The 19,344-nt window shown below is 66.6% G+C and overlaps 1 protein-coding gene across 6 annotated transcripts in view; it reads left to right on the plus strand.

The window, feature by feature from the left end:
• PACS2 (phosphofurin acidic cluster sorting protein 2) overlaps positions 1–19,344 on the plus strand; it is a 56,642-nt gene that overhangs the window by 34,906 nt on the left and 2,392 nt on the right. For 3 of the 6 annotated variants that reach the window (XM_025443941.3, XM_025443946.3, XM_025443945.3), the window contains 19 exons: positions 1,423–1,548; positions 2,882–3,044; positions 3,568–3,641; positions 3,905–3,985; positions 5,032–5,091; positions 7,494–7,651; positions 9,334–9,424; positions 9,670–9,744; positions 10,382–10,524; positions 11,387–11,519; positions 11,761–11,865; positions 11,997–12,103; positions 12,511–12,665; positions 12,999–13,109; positions 13,419–13,527; positions 14,215–14,247; positions 17,390–17,432; positions 18,621–18,663; positions 18,777–18,912. In XM_025443941.3, the coding sequence (XP_025299726.1) occupies positions 1,423–1,548; positions 2,882–3,044; positions 3,568–3,641; positions 3,905–3,985; positions 5,032–5,091; positions 7,494–7,651; positions 9,334–9,424; positions 9,670–9,744; positions 10,382–10,524; positions 11,387–11,519; positions 11,761–11,865; positions 11,997–12,103; positions 12,511–12,665; positions 12,999–13,109; positions 13,419–13,527; positions 14,215–14,247; positions 17,390–17,432; positions 18,621–18,663; positions 18,777–18,912 (1,946 nt within the window). The remainder of the gene's footprint in view (positions 1–1,422; positions 1,549–2,881; positions 3,045–3,567; positions 3,642–3,904; positions 3,986–5,031; positions 5,092–7,493; positions 7,652–9,333; positions 9,425–9,669; positions 9,745–10,381; positions 10,525–11,386; positions 11,520–11,760; positions 11,866–11,996; positions 12,104–12,510; positions 12,666–12,998; positions 13,110–13,418; positions 13,528–14,214; positions 14,248–17,389; positions 17,433–18,620; positions 18,664–18,776; positions 18,913–19,344) is intronic. The other 3 variants (XM_025443942.3, XM_025443943.3, XM_025443944.3) reach the window with 3 other exon arrangements.

Below are 19,344 nucleotides of genomic sequence, written 5' to 3' on the forward strand. Positions count from 1 at the left end.
GGGGGCAGCGGGCTCGGGTGTCCCCCTGGGTCCTGCTTTACTCCTGAGGGCTAGAGACGGGGCAGCCTTGTGAGCTCCAGATTTCCCAACCGTCCCGCGCTGAAGGGTGTGGTGAGCCCCAAACTCACTCTCCAGAGACCATTTGGGGGCACCTGGCTGGCTCAGAGCATGTGACACGCGATCCCAGGGTCATGACTTCGAGCCCCACGTTGGGTGTAGAGATGACTTAAATAAACAAATAATCTAAATAAACTTAAAAAAAAAAGGCCATTTTATTCCAGTGTTTAGAAGATGGGGGGAAATATATGGGACCTCAGTTTTTAGTTCAGACCCCTTGGAAGTACACCGGGCATGCTGGCGATGAACAGGGGCTCAGTGCCCTGGGCACCCCCCTCCCAGCGTGGGCCAGGACTTCCTCCCCGGCCCTCTGAGCCCAGGAGTGTGGGTGGGTGGGGGCAGACCAGCCCCCGCTGACCCGCGTGGCACGCATCCTGCTCCTCTTGGCACGGTTGTTTTAAGGAGGGTGCTGCTTAGACTCGGCAGGCGTGCTTGCGTCTGTGTGACGCACTTGCTGTAGAGATGAATACTGAACTCTTTTTTTTTTTTTAATATTCTATGTATTTATTCATGGGAAACACAGAGAGAGGCAGAGATGCAGGCAGAGGGAGAGGCAGGCTCCACGCAGGAGCCCGATGGGGGACTCGATCCCGAATCCCGGGATCACACCCTGAGCCCGAGGCAGACGCTCAGCCGCTGAGCCACCCGGGCGTCCCACGAACACTACTTGTGTCAGCCCACCTCGGACCTGTTCAAAACTGTCTCTCCTTGTGAGTGTGTGAGGCGGGGCTGTGGTTTAGTGAGCTCTGCGACAGCTTTGCCAGCTCCCATCTCCTCCCGCACCGCCTCTCCCTGTCCCGGCCTGGCTGTGCCCGGAGCAGGGGGCACACGACTCCAGCTCTGGTGCCACCACGGGAGCTGCTGGGTTTGGAAGTCTTCTTCCGAGGGATCAGTTTTATCAGAGTGTCGTTTGCAAAACGTGCAGCTCCCTCTGTAAGTGCGGGGCTCGGGGGGGGCTCGACAGCCATGCACAGGGGTGTAGTGTGTGAATTTCGAGAAGTAAATTAGCGAGCCTCCACTTCGTGCACACGAGCCCTGCTCTCGCAGGAGCCCCTGTCGTGCTCTGCGCGGGCCACGTGGACCAGCGCCACTCGTAGGGTCGCACCCTCTGCAGTCCGCCTTGTGGGCAGATGTGCTGGCTGACCACGGCCCCCACCGATGACCCGGAGGCCTTGGCCAGCTGCTCACATCTGCCCAGACTGAGGCACACAGTGACGCAGCGAGGAGTGAGCTTCTGGGGCTCGTTGGGGCTGGGCTGGCGAAGCTACTGGCACGGGTGGCAGCCGTCACTCCCCTTCTCTGCAGTACCCTCACTTCTTGAAAAGAGAAGGCAACAAGCTCCAGATCATGCTGCAGCGGAGGAAACGGTACAAAAACCGAACGATCTTGGGCTACAAAACGCTGGCGGCGGGCTCCATCAACATGGCCGAGGTGAGCAGGCCCCTCATCACACCCTGACCCGATGGCCAGTGTGGCCGGGCTCTGCGATGGTGCCCCCTGGCCCGGCGTGGGTCTGGAGGGTGTCCCCACAGGTGCCTCCGCCCCCGGCTGGTCCCTCCGTGGGCGCTGACCCTGGCCAGGGGGCGGCCTGGGTGGGCAGCACATGCTTGCTGTGGGTCGGGGGTGGTGTGGACGCTCCCTGGTGAGGAGACGGGGACAGCTCATGAAGACGGAACCACCGAGGACCTGGCATCCTGACATGTGGGTGGCGTGGGGCTGGGGAGGAGGAGCCCTGACAGGGCCTTTGGGAGTGTAGGGTGGGCCTGGGCGGAAGGGCGGCCAAGGCCATCGGTGTGCTTTGTGCTTCAGGGGCTTCACCGTCATGGGGCTGGGTTCAGGGCGGTCCAGGGACGCGGAGCCACGCTGGTGCTCACTGGGCGCAGGGCAGGGGATATGGAGCCAGGGTGCCCCCCGCGCCTCTCAGCCCTGCTCCCGGGACCCCCAGGCCCACAGCACCTGCCCCAGCCTGCAGGCCTCCTGTTTCCCCTCAGACCCTAACTGCCCCTGGACCAGCATCCCCTCAGGAAGGTGGCACAGGTGTGCAGGGTGCGGGGACGGAGACCGTGGCAGCGTCCCCGTGCCTCCACCTCCACACATGCACGGGCCCAGGGGTGCATCTGGACGCTGGCTCACCTTCCCTGTCTGGCTTCTAAGAGGGGATTACCATCTTAGCGGGTGTCACTAGCTTTCTCAAAAATTTTATTTTCGCGCTCCACTGAAGAGTTGGCACCTGAAATTAAAAACAATCTGGTCCATGAAATCCCAACATCTGTACTTGCTCACATGAGCCCAGAGGCTCCAGCCTGCAGGGGCATCGTCGGTGCGTGGGGGTGCTCAGGGGCACGGGCCGCGGTCCCTGGCCTGCCTGAATCTCTCACGACTGGAACGGCTCCAAGGACTCCCCGCCTGGGGGGCCGGCCGGGTGGGTGTTGGCTCTGCCACACGAGACGCCCAGCCCGTGCTGGTGGCCGGTCCTCCTTGGTGCCCCACGGACAGAGGTCCCTGGATGCGGATCCCAGGGGTTGGTGGCCCATAGGCACAGCCTCACACACCGTGCTCCTGCCGCAGGCTCTGGACAGGTGGGCTCAGACCCTCCCGTCTTTGACAGCCTTCAGTCCCTCGTGGCTGAGCCTGGCGCCGACCCCCAGAGTCGTGTCCCCCTGTCATCCTCCTGCCCCACGGTCAGGTCTCCCGCCCGCCATGTGCCCCTGCTGGGGGCCGGCCCTGTGCCAGGGCACCTTCTAGAGCTGAGGCCTGCCCACAGGTGATGCAGCACCCCTCTGAGGGCGGCCAGGTGCTGAGCCTCTGCAGCAGCATCAAGGAGGCCTCGGTCAAGGTGGCCGAGATCTGGATCTTCTCCCTCTCCAGCCAGCCCATAGACCACGAGGACAGCGCCATGCAGGCCGGGCCCAAGGCCAAGTCCACAGGTGGGTGCCGCTGCTCGTGGCCTCTGCTTAGCTGCCTCTCGCTACCTCCTGGCCCCCATCCTGCTGGGTTTGAGGAGCTGGCGAGCGGCTGAGAGGGCTCACGGGTTTCCCTCTGGGATCCAAGCTCACAGGCAGCCTCGTGCGTGCTCTGGGAGCCTGGGCTGGGGTGTGCGAGCTCAGCCGTAGGCAGCAGGTCATGGGTTGGTTGCAGTGCCTTCCAAGGTCTGGGCACAGGTCCTGGCATGACTGTTGCCACCGTCACGTGGGGGGCCCCTGTCCCCCTGGAGTGTGGGAGGGCACGCAGGGGACCCAGTTGGGCGCGAGATCCAGGCAGAAGCTTCTGGGGTCCATCGGGCACCGTGGGAGTGCAGAAGCGCAGCCCTGCCTCCGCCCTGAAGTCGGCCTGCCGGGGCTGCGCACAGCTCCCTGCGTGCCCGGGGGCCCGTCCTCTGGCCACCGCCTCGTTGCTAGAACACCAGTCGGAACCTCGCGGTACTCCCCCTTCCGTTTGCTCATTCCATAGATAACTACTCCGAGGAGGAGTACGAGAGCTTCTCCTCTGAGCAGGAAGCCAGTGATGATGCCGTACAAGGGCAGGTAACCTGGGGTCTGGCGCGCAGGACCGCGCGGCCAGGTGGGAGATGCCGCCCTCGGGGCTCCCGGCAGCTGCGCAGCCCCCAGCAGACGGCGGGGACCCTCCTGAGCTGCCGGCAGGAGCGGGGCACCCGGTCGGGGAGGTGGGGGCTGGGAGCTCGGCCCCTGAACGCGTGTGGGCGACTCCTCCCGGCCCCGGGGCCCTGCTGTGCGCCTTAGGTGCTCTGGGGGTGCCGTCCGCTGACTTCTGTGGCTTGTCTCCCCAGGACTTGGACGAGGAGGATTTCGATGTGGGGAAGCCTAAGAAGCAGCGGCGATCGATAGTAAGAACGGCGTCCATGACCAGGGTCGGTGGAAACTGGTTTTACTAACACTGGGGAAGGGTGGAGGTGGGGGGCCTGGGGCCCTGGGCCGGGGCGGGCGGGCACTGGGTGTCCCAAGACTAGGTGTCGGGAATGGGGCGGCCGTCCCAGGGCCCCCAGGGCCCGGCTCTGCTGGCTTCCCTGAGGCCCCGCCTCTTAGATGGGGCGCGGAGGCAGGCGGGCTGCGAGGCACTGGCCACGGTCAGTGGGAGCTTCCCTGGGGGGTCCCCGTGCTCGTCCCCGAGGGCAGCTCCATGCGCAGAGCTGGGCAGACTGTCCCACTCCTGCCTGTGCCAGACGAGCCCTGTGCGAGGCCAGGCCCTCCTGTCCGGTCAGCATCTGGCTCACCGGGCACGGGCCCCCCAGGTTTGGCGGGGCTATCGGGTTTCTCCTCCAGGAGAGCCCCAGGCAGAGGCCTTAGCCCGTCACAGGACGCCCACCACTGGGCTCCTGGCCTGCGCCGTGGGGTTGGGGGCGTGGGGCACAAGCCCAGCCCCAGGAACCCCTGGCAGAGCTGGGAGGCCGAGGCCTGGTCCCGATACAGCAGGTGGAACGTGGCAGCGCCTGCGGCAGCCTCGGTTCCAGGACCCGACACCTGTGGGGGGGAGCGTAGGACTCCCGTGGGGTCTCATGGACACACACACCCTGCTGAGGGTGGCTGAGGGCAGCTGCCTCCCTCAGGGGTCAGAGCTCAGCCTCGGAGGCCCAGGCAGCACGGGGCGTGGACGGAGCTCGGGCCCTCTGCGGAGCCCTTGCCGCCCCCGCCCACCCCCTGCCCACCCGGAGTCCCGCTGGGGTGAGGGGTGCCTCGGGAAGGGCCAGCCGCCCCCCGGGTCCCCTTGGCTGGCTCTGGGACTGTGCTCCGCCCTGGGCCTGTCCCCAAGCCCAGCACCGGTTGAGGTCAGCGCTGCCAGCTGCCGAGAGCTGGGCTCACGTGCGCCCCGACGCCGTGCCTGCCCCCCCGCCCGCCGCCGCGACCTCCTGGGGAAGCCGCCCCCCTGGGGTTCTGATTCTGTCCTGCTTGTCTCCAGCAACAAAACTTCAAGCAGAAGGTCGTGGCGTTGCTGCGGAGGTTCAAAGTGTCCGACGAGGTGAGTGACCCCGCCTGGACCCCCAGGCCCGCGGCGACCTTGAGCCCGGGGTGTGGCGGCATCTGGGCGGCGTCCTGGCTCTGCCGCTCCGCCGCGGCCCCGGGCCCCATTGTCCTTGTCTGCCAGAGCAGGCGGGTGGTGGCCGTCCCCAGGTGCCCCGTGGGCCGAGCGGAGCCACCTGCGTGTCTCTCAAATCACGACCCCGCCAAGAGACCGGGAGGGAGGCTGGATGTCGTTCGGCGGTGTGACCACAAGTTCCGTGTTTCATGTGGGTTCTCGGTCGATGGCACCGTAGGGCCGCGTTTGGCTCCTGGCAGACAGGCGCCTCTGCGTGCCCATCGCCCCACGCACGGCCTCCGCCGTCGGCACCTGTGTCGGGGGCTCCTGCCCTGAGCTGTTGTCTCCCCTCCCGATTTGCTTTGATGGGTCTGTAGACCTTTTATTTTATTTTTTATTTATTTATTTATTTTAAGATTTTACTTATTTATTCATGAGAGACACAGAGAGATAGAGAGAGAGAGGCAGAGACACAGGCAGAGGGAGAAGCAGGCATCATACAGAGAGCCCGACGCAGGACTCGATCCCGAGTCCCCAGGATGACGCCCTGGCTGAAGGCGGCGCTAAACCCCGAGCCACCCGGGCTGCCCTGCAGACCTTTTATAACCTGAAGAAAAATGCCTTGGTTTCCTTCGAACACGGGCAGAGGAGAATACTGTGCGGGTTCTGCCCCCCCCGGGAGAGGCGGCGTGTAAACGTCTGAGTGTCCCCGCCGCATGCGGTTGTGGCGGCCACTCGTCCTCACGCTGATGCCCTCGGGCACGGGGCTGTCTCTCGGGAGCAGCAGCAGGTGGGCTGCCCTCCTCAGACGCCCGCGCCACCGTCAGGCCCATCTGAGCCTCGGTTTCCCCAGCTCGGTCTGCAGGTTGTTCCGTGGGCCCGGCAGATCCCCAGCTGCCTCCTGCACACCAGCCAGTCCTCAAGCTCGCATAGAAAAGCAGGGGACCCGCAGGAAACACAACAGTCTTGAAAAAGAACGAAGTAGAAAGACCGCCGCTCCCCAGTTCAAGCACTCTCGAGGACGTCCAGTTAGTAAGACCGTAGGGCAGGACGAAACCCCTCTACGTGGCCAGTCACCGGCAGGGACGTCAGCACCGTCCACCGGGGGAGGGGAGGCTCTCCGGCGAACGGTGACGGCACAGCCAGACCTCACACGCCACAGGGTGCAGGCGGGCCCCTGCCTCGCCCCATGTACCAGAATCAGCTCCAAGTGGATCGAAGCCCCAGCGTAAGCGCTTACCTTATGGAGTCTCAGGAGGGTGATGCGGCCCGCCGTGTGGCTTCAATCAGACACCGGAAGCACAGGTGGCCTGAGCGAGAACCGGTGAGCCGGGAACATGAAAACGTAGAAACTTCCGTGCTCTGAACCCTGGCCGGGAAGAGGAAGTGACCGTCGGGCAGAAGGTGTTTGCGCTTGTGGCTCCTGGTGAGGGACCAGCGCCCACACGGCGGGAGGCACGCTCCCAACCCCGTAGAGAGACGACCCCGATGAGAAATCAGTCGTCCCGCTCAGCGGTTGGTCAAAGGCTCTCACTAGACATTTTCTCTGAAAAAGCCTGGATGGCCCCAAGACCCTGAGAAGATACGGGCAAGCTCACGAGACCCAGAAGGGTAGTCGTGACCCCACAGGGCAGGAGGGCGCCGATGGGGGGTCCGGTCAGAGCTCGTGCTGCTGGCCGGAGAAAACTTGGAGGCCGGCCTGGCCGCTCCTCGCAGCGTGAACTGCGCCCGCCCAGCAGTTACAGCAGTCCTGGGCAAGGTCCAAGGTGTCGCTCCAAGACTCAGGGACAAACGGGCACAGGAGCTTCGTCCACGGCCCAAATCCCCCGTCCAGGCAGGGGCAAGGCCTGGGCCACGTTCAGGGCAGCCGGGCGGGCTGTGCGAGGACGGTGCTGGGGCAGACCGCACGTCGCGGTGGGAGGAGCCCTTCACAGAGGGCCGCCCGCTGTGTGACTCCCTTTCTGTGATGTTCTGGAGGCGGCCAGCGCAGGGGGGCGGAAGGCGGTGCAGTGGTTGGGAGGGGACAGCGAGAGGGCTGGGGACGCCCTGCAGAGGGAGGCATTTCGAGTCGTGGTGGCAGTGGTGGCCTGTCCCAGGTGGCGCTCACTGCCCTGCACTGCTACTGTGCGTTTCTCTGTTGAAGCACAAGTCATGAGGGGAAGGATGGCCGTGCCGTGCCCAGTGCCCGGTGACCAGAGGTCCCCAAGGTCACCCCAGCGTCTAGCAGAACTGGGCTGGTGGCACGTGCTGGACAGAGGGTGCTTGGGGGCTCCGTGTGCCCCTCCCATCTGTCCTGCCAGGGGGACCCCACCAGGGCAGTCCTCACACGTCTGACCTCACTGTAGGTCCTGGATTCAGAGCAGGACCCTGCAGAGCATGTCCCGGAGGCAGAGGAGGATCTGGACCTTTTGTATGACACGCTGGACATGGAGAACCCCAGCGACAGTGGCCCTGACTTGGAGGACGATGACAGTGTCCTCAGCACCCCCAAGCCAAAGCTCAGGTGAGCACACCTGCCGCCTCCGTCTGCCACCCGGCCCCAGGCCCCAGCAGGCAAGCCCTTGGCCATTTGACGCATTGCAGGGGGCCACAGCGGAGTGTGCACTTGGGGACATGGGGTCACAGCGGAGCCTGCTGTGGGGACATGGGCTCTGGCTCAGGGAGGGCAGGGAGGCACGCATCCTAGCAGGCTGCCCGGGTCCGCGGTGTTTGTAGAGGGAGAGATGTAGCAAAGTGACAGGGTCACACCTGCATTCTGGAAAGATGTCTCTGGAATCCACTGGGAGCATGATGACAGGAGACCAGTTAGGAGGCATCGGGGTCGTCCCTGCAAGAGGCCGTGCTGTCCGAGATGGAGGGGCGAGAGCTCCGGCCAGGGACGGTGGTCCGGGTCTTCCCGGGAAGACGGGGTGCTGGGAACCGCAGGGCATCCCTGTCGCACACAGGGAGGAGCGTGCGTGCAGTGCTGGCACCCGTCCCTGAGGAGCAGGGTGTCAGCCTGGCCGCGGCAGGAGAGCGCAGGAGCGCATGTGACCCCAGCCCAGGACGAGCGGGAGGCCCCAGTTTTGGGGGAGCCCCTGTGGGGTGGGGGGACGCTTGGCCCACCTATGGTTTCCAAGTGGGGGCCATTTGGAGTCCAGAAGATCCTTGGTGTTCTAGTTCTGTTTTTTATGTGTTTTTTTAAAAGATGTTATTTATTAGAGAGAGAGAGAGAGCGTGCACTCACAAGTAGGGGGAGGGGCAGAGCGAGGGGAAGAAGCCGACTCCCCGCGGAGCGAGATGCCCATGGGGCTCCGTCCCAGGACCCCGGGATCGTGACCTGAGCTGCAGGCAGATTCTTCACCCACTGGGCGACCCAGGCGCCCTTTAACTTTTTGACATAAGTCAGCGAGACGGACGCACACGCGGGAGGTGGGCTTTCTGTGGTTGCTGAGCCTCCAGCCTGACCCGCACCGGTGGTTGGGGCCGCCGCCGTGGTGGACAGTGGGTGGTGTCCGGGGGCTGTGCTCTAGCTGTCGGCCACCGGCAGGGCCAGCGAGGCCGTCCAGCCGCCTTCCCCCGAACGGCTGTCGCAGGCCACCTCCCACGTGTGGCCCTTGCTGCTGGCCGCACCTGCAGAGCAGGCTCCTGGCCAGCTGGTGCCCACAGCCCTGCGGGTGAGCGTGGCCGTCTCAGGCCGTGGTCCTTCTGCCCTCGCACGTCCCTGAGTGGCCTTGTCAGACCGCACGAGCCCTGCCCACCCTCTCTGTGAGGCTCCGTCCCTCCACCTCTGCCCATTGTCTACTGGGGACGGGGCATCCGGCCAGGCTGGCCTGGGTTCACTGTGTCCGGCCGATGTGCCCCTGTTGCCCTGTTGAGTGTGCTCCCGTGTTCCCGGAGCTGGCCTTGGGTCCCGAGGGTCCCCGACCACATGTCCTCCTGCAGGACCTCTGGGTGGAGCTGCCACCCTGTGCTGCCGCTGCCCTGTGCAGGGCGAGGGCCAGGAGCAGGTGGCTTTCAGGATGCGGGTCCTCTCCAGTGGGCTGGAGCTGAGAGCTGAGAAGGGCTGCTTTTTGCTCGGTGCTCGTGGCCCCCCGGGGCTGCCTCCCCCCAGCTCCGCGTGGCCGCCGGCTCCCACGAGCACTGTGGCCCTGCCTTCGGTGCGGCAAGGCTCCGGAGAGTGACATCTCTCCGTCCCCAACCCAGGCCCTACTTCGAGGGGCTGTCACACTCCAGCTCGCAGACGGAGATCGGGAGCATCCACAGCGTCCGGAGCCACAAGGAGCCTCCGAGTCCGGTGAGCAGACCAGACCCCGCAGCCGCCCTCCCCTGGGACCTCAGGCAAGGGGAGGTCTGCCCGTCTCTCTGGGTCGCTCAGGTGCTGCTGACCCGGGCCCAAAGCTGTCACAGGCTGACCCTGAGCCCGCGGTCTGAGAAAGCCCGACCCATCTTCCCAGGCTGCCCCCAAGCCCAGATCCCCTGCCCCAGGTGAGCCAGCCGCCCACCACCGAACACCTCCTGATTCCCGCCTTGTCCACACAGGCCGACGTGCCTGAGAAGACTCGGGCCCTGGGAGGCAGGCAGCCAAGCGACAGCGTCTCTGACACAGTGACCCACGTGAGCACGAGGGACACCTTTATTTGTTCAAGCACAGAGCACACTTACACGTGCCTTGGGGGACAGGCCTTGACGTGTGGGTCCTTAGCTCACACATCCCAGGATCTGAGCAAGAACCACAATGAGGGCCCCACCAAGGTTCACCCTGACCCCGAGGGGACAGTCAGGGCCCCCCTAGGCTCACCCTCACCCCGGGGGACAGTCAGGGCCTCCCTGGGCTCACCCCCACCCCGGGGGATGGTCAGGGCCTCCCTGGGCTCACTCCCACCCTGAGGGAAGGTCAGGGCCCCCCCTGGGCTCACCCGAGCTCTGGGAGGATGGTGGGCATCCCCCTGCTTTGCTGTCTGGCCCTATGAACACTGATTGGCTCCTGTTGCCCTCGTGGGGACCACAGGGCAGGTTTTGGGGAGATTCGGGGCAGTTTGGTGCTGGGCTCCCGTGGCAGCAAGGCCTGCAGCCCTGTGGTAGGAGGTGGAGTCCGCTCGGTGCCGACAGCTCTGCGGGTGGCAGAACTGCACCTGAACTGCACCACAGCACCTGAACACCCCCAAACCAGGGCTCCTCGGGCAGGGGCTGTGGCCTGGGGAGGGACCTGAGGGCCGCGCACCCCCAGCGGGTCCCCTTCTCTGCCTCTCAGAGCACGCCCGCCCCCGGGGAGCAGCCCGCACAGCCCGAGGAGAGCCCCGAGGTGGAGACCTCCGCTCTGGACGTGTTCACCGAGAAGCTGCCGCCCAGTGGGCGGATCACCAAGACGGAGTCCCTTGTCATCCCATCCACCAGGTGACAGGATGCCCTGGGGAGGCTGTCGGCCAGTGTGGGGGCCATGGCCCCGTCTGAGCGGAAACACCTAGAAGCTCGAAGATTTCTGGGCTCACCCCGGAGGTCCCCCGGGACCCCCACCCCTGTTTGTAGCCAGACGCCAGCAGGCCTTCTAGGGCCGAGGTGTGGCCCCTGCTGTCATCCCACACGTTCCTGGACCTGACGGCGTTCGCTGAGCCCACGGGGTGGCTCCGGGGACCAGTGTGGTCGAGCGCAGCAGGGCCCAGGCGGTGGCGCTGGGTCCGACACGGGCTCTGTGGGGTCAGGCCCCTGCCCCCCATGCGCTCATCCAAGAGGTGGGGGTCTGAGTTGCAGTGACCCAGGCAGCCTCCCAGGGAGGACATCCGCAGGGTCTCTGTCCCGCCCCACTGCGTCTCGCTCTGTCTGGGGTCACCTGAGCCCCTCCCGGGATGTGCTCCCTGGCCAGCTCTTCTTCACCTCCTTTGGGCACCTGGCCGCACTCCCAGGCAGCCTTGTGCCGCCATGCGGGCCACCCCTCCCTGCCACAGTGGGCCATGTGCTGCCACTGCAGCCAGGACGTCCGTTCCTGCCCGAGCCCTGTCAGGCTTCTGCAGGGGACCCGGGCCCCGGAGGGACAGTGGAGCTGCTGCGGCTGCGCGCCCTCCCTCTGGGGCTGTGGTTCCAGCAGCCGGCCGTCACGTGCCACACGTGCGTGCCATATGCGCGTGCGCCGAGGGTGGGCATCACCCAGCTCAGCCCTCGGCCCCCCAGAGGTGCCCACGCTGCCTGCCACCTGCCCCACCACCGCGTGTGGGGAGCAGGGAGCCCGAGGGGCTGTCCCAGCCTGTCCTGCGCCTCACAGGTCCGAGGGGAAGCAGGCTGGCCGCCGCGGCCGGAGCACGTCCCTGAAGGAGCGGCAGCCGGCGCGGCCGCAGAACGAGCGGGCCAACAGTCTGGACAATGAGCGCTGCCCGGACACGAGGAGCCAGCTACAGGTGCGCGCCCCGGAGAGCGTGTGGGCGGAGGCCGCGGTGGCCCAGGACCAGCCCGGTGCTGGGCCCGGCGCCTCGTGGCTGGGACGGCCCCTCGGCCTTCAGCCCAGTGACCTCTGCCTGACGCAAAGCCGAGTTCCCGAGCCAGCACTCCCGGGCGGCCGCTGGGGTGCGGGGGGTCGGCGGGGCGGGTGAGGGGCTGCGGCAGGCCCCCCTCCAGGGTGGATGGGCCCTGTGTCTGCAGATCCCCAGGAAGACCGTGTACGACCAGCTGAACCACATCCTCATCTCTGATGACCAGCTCCCTGAAAACATCATTCTCGTCAACACCTCCGACTGGCAGGGGCAGGTGGGCAGGGGCCAGGTGTCCCCCCGCAGCGGGGAGGTGGCGGGCATCCTCCGCACTGGCTGGGGAGAGCAGGGAGCGCCGGGCCGCGGGGGCTGGGTGGAGCCCTGAGGCTGCTGCGCCCTCGCTCACAGTTCCTGTCGGAAGTTCTGCAGAGGCACACGCTCCCCGTGGTGTGCACGTGCTCCGCAGCTGACGTCCAGGCGGCCTTCAGCACCATCGTCTCGAGGATACAGAGATAGTGAGTCCAGCGGCCCATGGCATCTGTCAGGGCCCCTACACCCCGGCCTTGCCTGCGGCTCTGTCCCGGGGGCCCCGATGTGCCCGCCCACAGGCTCCCCACAGCCAGGTCTTCTGTCCAGATCTGGGCGGTGGCGGGACTTCTGCAGCGAGGGGGCCTTGCTGGGTGAGGCCCGGCCCCCTCCCAGGGCTCCCGCTGTCTGGGGTGGAGGACCCGGGCGTTGGCGGCCCTCTTGGGGTCGTGAGCGGCTGCAGCAGCTGCTGCCCGAGTGTGGCGCTGGGGGCACAGCGCTCGCCTCGTCCCAGCACAGTGCCCATGGCCGCAGGGCCTGCTCGGGCCGGCGGGGGGTCCTGGCAGCAAGGACGGCTCCCTGACGCACCTGTCCCTCTCTGTCCGCCCTTGGACAGCTGCAACTGCAACTCCCAGCCCCCGACCCCCGTGAAGATCGCCGTGGCGGGAGCTCAGCATTACCTCAGCGCCGTCCTGCGGCTCTTCGTGGAACAGCTGTCCCACAAGACCCCCGACTGGCTGGGCTACATGCGCTTCCTCATCATCCCGCTGGGTGAGGGGCTCGGACAGGACACGCCAGCCTGCGCTCCGTTGTCAGGCTGCCTCGATGCCGCTGTCGGGAACAGCGGGGTGGCTGTGTGTTCCCCAGCCCCGTGGGACACGACCCTTCGTTCGTTGGCTTACGCGATTGGTTCTATCATGAAATTGGTAAACGGCCATCTCTCGGAAGTGCGGAGTCCCGGGGGGCTCACCGGCCCCCAGGCACCGACTGTGGCCTGCAGGACGCACCTGGGCCCCGAGGCGCCCCCGTCCACCAGGAGCGGGGAGGGGCTTGGAGGGGGCGCAGGGCGAGCCTGCCGCCTGACGCGCCTCCCTCGGCTCGCAGGCTCCCACCCCGTGGCCAGGTACCTGGGCTCCGTGGACTACCGCTACAACAACTTTTTCCAAGACCTGGCCTGGAGAGACCTGTTCAACAAGCTGGAGGCCCAGAGTGCCGGTGAGGCCTGAGGACGGCCGGCCGGCCGGGTGGGGCTACCCTGGCATCCGTGCCGCCACGCCTCCCCGAGGAGAAGCAGGGCCTCAGCCGGGTGCTCCCCTCGGGCCACCATGGGCCTCGGAGCCGGCTGGCCAGTGGGCCCAGGCGAGGGCTCCCAGGGATTTGGAGAAGCCTTGCTGCTTGTGCCCGGGACCCCCTGAGGATAGAGGGCATGGGGCCCCCAGCACTGCCGCTGCTCCCGGGCTGGGTACTGGGTGGCCTGGGGGCAGCGTGTGCACCCCACGGACCCTGCCCGGCCTTCTCCTGCAGTGCAGGACACGCCGGACATCGTGTCGAGGATCACACAGTACATCGCAGGCGCCAACTGTGCCCACCAGCTGCCCATCGCAGAGGCCATGCTGACCTACAAGCAGAAGAGGTACCTTCCCGGGCGCTGGGCAGGGCAGGGCGTGGGGGAGGGAGGGGGCCCCAGCTCCGTGGCACAGACACAGGCAACACGGCAGCGGCTCAGGACGGCATCAGGGACAGACCTGGCTGGCCGGGGGACGGAGCCCAAGCTGGGCTGGGGGAACGCCCTGAGCAGGCCCGGCAGCCCCAGGTGCTCGTGAATTAGCAGAAGAGGAATTAGAAGGAGCTGGTCAGGTTTCCTCTATCTCGTATGTCGGGATTCCCCGTAATAAAGGTCAAAAGAACAGCTGTCACACGGCCCCGTCCTCGCGGTGACCTGCTCACGCAAGCGCAGGCCCCGGCTCCTTCAACACCTGGGCTTCCCGGCCCGGGGACAAGCTCGCGCCCCGCCGCGGGCAGGACAGCCAAGGCCGGGCAGAGGTCTGGCTGCCAGGCCGGTGCAGGGGGGCGGGTGGCCGAGGGGGGACAGGCCAGCTCTGCAGCAGGTCAGACAAGGCCACGCGTCTCGGTCCCCGCCCGCGGCACACTCCGAGGCTGTCCCGGGGTGGGAGACGGAGTGCGGTTGAAGCCCCAGCTCCCCGCGCCAGGCTGTCCGGAGCGAGGGCTGTGGCGGCCGATCCCACGCCTGGAGCTGCGTCCTGCTCCTCAGCGCTTAGTAACATGTCTGTGTTTTCTCTTTTGGTGGCTTTCTGAAAAGGAAAAAGAACTTTCATTTTGACTTTACCCTCAGGTACCGCTGTCCGTGGGTCTGCGCCCCTGTCCCCAGGCTGGTCTTTAGGGCTGTTTAGCAGTGCGGGCAGGTGGGGTGCATCACTCTCCCGGCCGCCTGCCTCTCGTGGGCTCAGCAGGGGCGGCGCCCGTCAGGCAGGTCCCCCCCCTCCCCAGCCAGGACTTTGCTCCCCGCCCCCGACCCAGGTGGAAGGAGCGCAAAGCGCCGTGGCCTGGACGTCAGAGCGGGCAGGCGGTCCTCCGTCCGTGCCAGTCCAGAGGTTGAGGTGAACAGGTGCCCACGTTAGCCTCTCCGTGAGTGCCTGTGTTTCCAAAGCCCTGGGCACCACCACCTCTTACAGCAGAAGCAGGCGCTTGGGGTCCCCCCACGCGCCTCTGACCACCGATGCCACCCTGGCCGCGTGTGGGCCTTTGTCTCGGCTCGTGGTATTTGCTGACCGATTCACGGGCTAAGCGCCCTAGAAGGACAGCGTGGGTGCTGGTCCTACGTGTGGGGGTGTGTAGGCAGAAGGGTGGGGAGCCCGCCGGATGGCACACACTCACAGCCTGGCTCCGGGCCTCGCGCCCAGGGCTGCGGAGAGGACAGAGCGGCACAGAGGGTTTCCCGGCTTTGCGGCTCAACTGGACGCCCGGCCAGACCGCTAAGACCCCCACGTGCAGTGAAGGGCTTTTCACCCCCAGGGCAGCTTTACCCCTGAAAGCCTGGGTGTTGGGAGCCACAGTCCGGGGCGCCCCCAGAGCTGCCCCTTCAGTCGGGGTCCCCTTTCCCGTCCTGGGTCCTGCCCACTGGGCACCCTGGCTCTTGGGCTTCTCCGTCCAGGGGAGTGCATCCAGGGCAGGGTCCCTGGGCCCCGGGCAGCCTTCTTGCTGGACCCTGGGACAGACAGGGCGGGCGGGAGGGTCTGAGTTCTCTGTTGTCCTGCTAAACAAGCCTCTGTGAGCTAGAGAAAGACCAGCCGAGGTGTGCCCGCCCACTGCTCGAGCTGCCCGGGACCTGCAGAAGCCCGCAGCCTGCTTCGCTGCCTGGCCACGGCCTCTCGTCTCTCCCATGGCTGGCTCCTCGGCCTCAGGCCCGGGCTTCAGGGGGCCCTGGCCCTGCCTCTGCGTCACAGTGGTGACACCGGCACCTGCAGTGGGGGCTCCGGACACGCTGGGTGGAGCCCCATGGACGCCCAGCGTGCTGGCCACCCTAGAGCCCAGGACCAGGAGGTCAGCGGGTAGCCTTTGATGTGACAGAAAACAGAGGGGTCAGGAGACCCGGGACAGGGTGGGCAGTGGACATGGCCCTCGGGGCCCCACGGCCTCCTGCCCCCGTGGAGCACCCAGCTCCCGGCGGGACCTCAGACCCACCTGCTGTGTACAACCCAACAGCAGCCTCGGGGCACGACGCCCCCGGTGCCGCTCAGCTCCACGCTCCCAGTGTCCCTGCCCCCACGTGGTCTCCTGAGCCAGACCCAGGGCCCCCTCGGAGCCACGCATTGGAGCCTAGGAGTGCCGGCCTCTGTCTCGCCCAGAACACGCGTGTTCCCTCTGCGTCCCGGGGGCAGGTGGGGGGGTCTCAGTGGCGAGCCGGTGTCACCCCTGTCACGCTGGGCGCGTGTTGAGTGCTGAATGCTGTCTGCATGGCTCAGAGGCTCAGCTTGGCTTCTCAGAGTCCAGCAACGTCCCTGTGTGATGGCGCGTCCTGGCGGCCCTCCAGGCCTTCGTCTGTCTCTCTGCGTGCTGCTCGTGGGAGGGTCCCGGGACCCCCGGGCTTGGAGCCTCCCGTGCGCTGGGCTGGGGACCCCATGAGGACCTTGCATGCGAAAGCCGGCCCGGGCACAGGGTTCGAATTCTGTGCTATCTGTGGATAAACTCTGTTCCCCTCAGGTCAGAGCCTGGGGATGAGGCCCCGTTCAGTGGGACAGCCCAGATCTGTAGGTTTTTTTATCCAAAGACGCTCTCCAGGTCTTTGGAGGTGTGATGGGCGGTGCCGAGGAGAGGCCATGGGTGGTGCCGCGGGGCAAGGGCAGCACCTCCCGCTGGGACCAGCCTTGGGCTGGGTGTGCGTTCCGGGCTGGCCTCTGCACACACTTCATGGGCGGCGCTGGCCAGGTGCCGGCCTCCGTGCCCACAAGGGCAGGGCCGGGGGTGCTGCTGAGGCTTCTCCCCGAAGGGCCTGTGCCCGGGGGACCGTTCCAGCCAGCACGTGGGCACAGCACAGCCGGTGCATAGCCACCTGCGGAAGATTTGCTCTCCGACGCTGAGCTCTGATGTTTGGGGGCGTGAGACAGAAGAAGCAGAGCTGGGAGGATGGAGGTGCCTCCTCCATACTCTGAGGTCACAGGAGGCCCAGGACTGGCCCTGCCCTGGGGATTTTCCCAGGGCCCGGAGACACTGTGGTGCCCAGGCCCACCCCACCCCGGGGGAGCCACACAGGCCACAGCCTGGGCCCCGAGGTAGAGACCAGTCATTGTACAGCCAGCTGCAGAGGTGAGCTGCAGGACTGGCCCTGGCCTGGACCGCTGCTGCCACGTCCCCCGCTCCCTGACGGCCCTCTGCCCGAGGATGGGTGGTGACCAGTGGCCCCGGGGAGGCCGGGGCCCTGCCCGAAGATGTGCGGCGCCAAGTCCAGACAGAACCTGCACTGCAGCCCAGCCTCCTACAGAGGCATGGTCCCAAAGCCTCGGTCTCCGCTCCAGGCTGCTCTGGGAGGGCACTGTGTCTGAGCGCGGAGTGTGCACCCCATCCCTGAGGCCAGAGCCCCGGGAATTGCCCACCCTGTCTAGTTGCACGGACTTTACCTAGACTGGGAGAAAGCCTCTACACCCTGGCTTTTGGCCGCTCCCAGTTGGTGGAGGAAGGCCAGACTGTCCCCTGGGGGGTCCTGGAGCACACGCGGCAAGCTGTCGTCTTGGGGCTGAGCAGAAGCATGGGCTTGCAGAGTTAGCAGAAGGGCAGTCGGGCCCAGACATCAGGCGCCTGGGATGGAGAAGCAGATCCCCCCAAGAAGCTGGGCTCCTGCAGGGCTGAGAGCTGACCGAGGGGGTCAGAGGCCTGGGCCAGGCACTGCAGGGACGGGCATGGGCCTGGCAGGGGCGGAGCGGGCCCTGGTGCTGCCTGCCTCGGGCGGGGAGAGGTAACTGTGTGTCTCTTGTTCTCAGCCCTGACGAAGAATCCTCTCAAAAGTTCATCCCGTTCGTAGGGGTGAGTACTTCCTGGGTGGGGCTCCTGCCAAACTGTCTCATACTGCCTGGTTTTGCATCAACTTGATGTGTTCTAGAAGCTCCTTCACCAGTGTGAGCTGAAGACTCCTTAAATCTCCCCCATCTGAAAGCTCGTTGTTTCCTTCCCGCGTTGAGGGCTGGGCCCGAGGACGTCACTGCCCCCAGCTCTGCTCCCCTGCAGGCGAGGGCTCGGTGCTCCATGCTCAGCTCATCCTGGGCACACGGCCCGAGTCAGACTGTGGGCACTCGGCTGTGGGCGGGCACCTGGGCCAGCAGGGTCCCAGGACAGGTCACAGAGGGCTGCTTCTGTCCCGAGGAGCTCTGCACCCCCTCCACCCCGCCAGCCTGCTCAGCAGGGAGTGGGCTTTGTAATTCGGGAGGTTTGCGTGTCTCCCACTGCCGGGATCAGCAGCGGCTCCACGGCCGCAGGGGTTCACAGCCGGGTCCCTCCCTGCGGGGCCTCCAGCCGCGGCACCTGCTGCGGAGCCATGGGCAGTCTGGCAGAGGGGGCCAGCTGGCAGAGCAGGACGTCCATGCGGCCGTTTACCCTGGCCAGGCGTCAGGGCAGCTAGTGGCCCTCCTGGGAACCAGGTAGCCCGGGGCAGCCCGTCTTGGGGAATCTTCTGTAACGACAGGAGGGTCCTGCCCCATTGGATGCAGAGGCCCCAAACCCTGTCACGTGACTGAGGCTGACAATCACTTAATTAGCCTTAGTTTCACCTAGTCCCCATGCAGGTCAGCCCCCGTGAGGTCTGGAGCAGCAGGCACCTCACTGGGCAGGGGTCCCTCACACCAGTGCCCTGACCCCACCGACATCTGGGCCAGGCCAGCCACGGGCTCATGGTTTATTGAGGGCTGGAGTGTGGGCCTTGCGCCCCGGCCCGGGTGTGCAGGATGACCAGGGAGGGTGCCGCAGCTCCACAGGGTCACCCGCACGGCCACGGCAGCGGGAAGGTCCTGTGGCACGGACCCCCACGGTTGGGGGTTCAGCTCCGCTCCGACGACAGGAAGAACTGGGACGGTGCTGCAGCGTCCCGAGCTCCCTGGGAGGGTGGGGCGAGCCAGGTGGCCCACGGCGGGAGGACCGCGCCCGGCCTGTGGGGCCCCAGCACTCGGGGGCAGCGCTGGCCAGGGCCACACTGCCAGCCAGCGTCCCGTTGCCTTCCAGGTGGTGAAGGTTGGAATAGTGGAACCGTCCTCAGCCACGTCAGGTAACCCGGTTCTCCCTGCCCTTGGGGGGCCCTGGCAACGCCTCCCCAGCCCCCCGGGCTGCTCTGCGGACAGAGGCCTGCGGAGCTCAGCCCTGCTCAACTCCCTCCCAAAGGTGACTCTGACGACGCGGCCCCCTCGGGCTCCAGCATGCTCTCGTCCACCCCACCGTCCACGTCTCCCGCGGCCAAGGAGGCCTCACCCACCCCGCCTTCCTCCCCGTCAGTGAGCGGGGGCCTGTCCTCCCCCAGGTAAAGGTGGCCGCGCAAGGCAGGCGGCCCACCCCCTCCTGACGCAGCAGGGCCCCGGGTTAGAGGACGCGGAGAGTTCACGGCCGCCGGCCGCACCTCCCCGACACCAGCAAGCCCAGAGCCTGGCCGGAGGGGGCTCAGAACGGCCTTGGGGAAGACACGGGCTTGCTGGGACGAGGTGCCCCCTGGGTGGGGGTGGCATGGGCCCTGCTGGCTTGGGAGACTTGGGAGAGGGCCAGGTCCTGGCCTGGTGTGGCCCCCTCGGCCCCCCGGCCCTGGTGGCACTAGGGACGAAACCACACAGGAGTAAAGCTGGGGGGTGCTCTGCACGCAGATGGGGTGTAGGGGGAAGCGGCAGGAGCCGGAGGTGGGGTGGTCGGCAGGGCGCGGGCTCATGGGGCTGCCCCCGAGTCCCGTGGGGACCACACCTCA

This window comes from Canis lupus, chromosome 8 (genome assembly GCF_003254725.2).
Source record: "Canis lupus dingo isolate Sandy chromosome 8, ASM325472v2, whole genome shotgun sequence".
Lineage (NCBI taxonomy): Eukaryota > Metazoa > Chordata > Mammalia > Carnivora > Canidae > Canis > Canis lupus.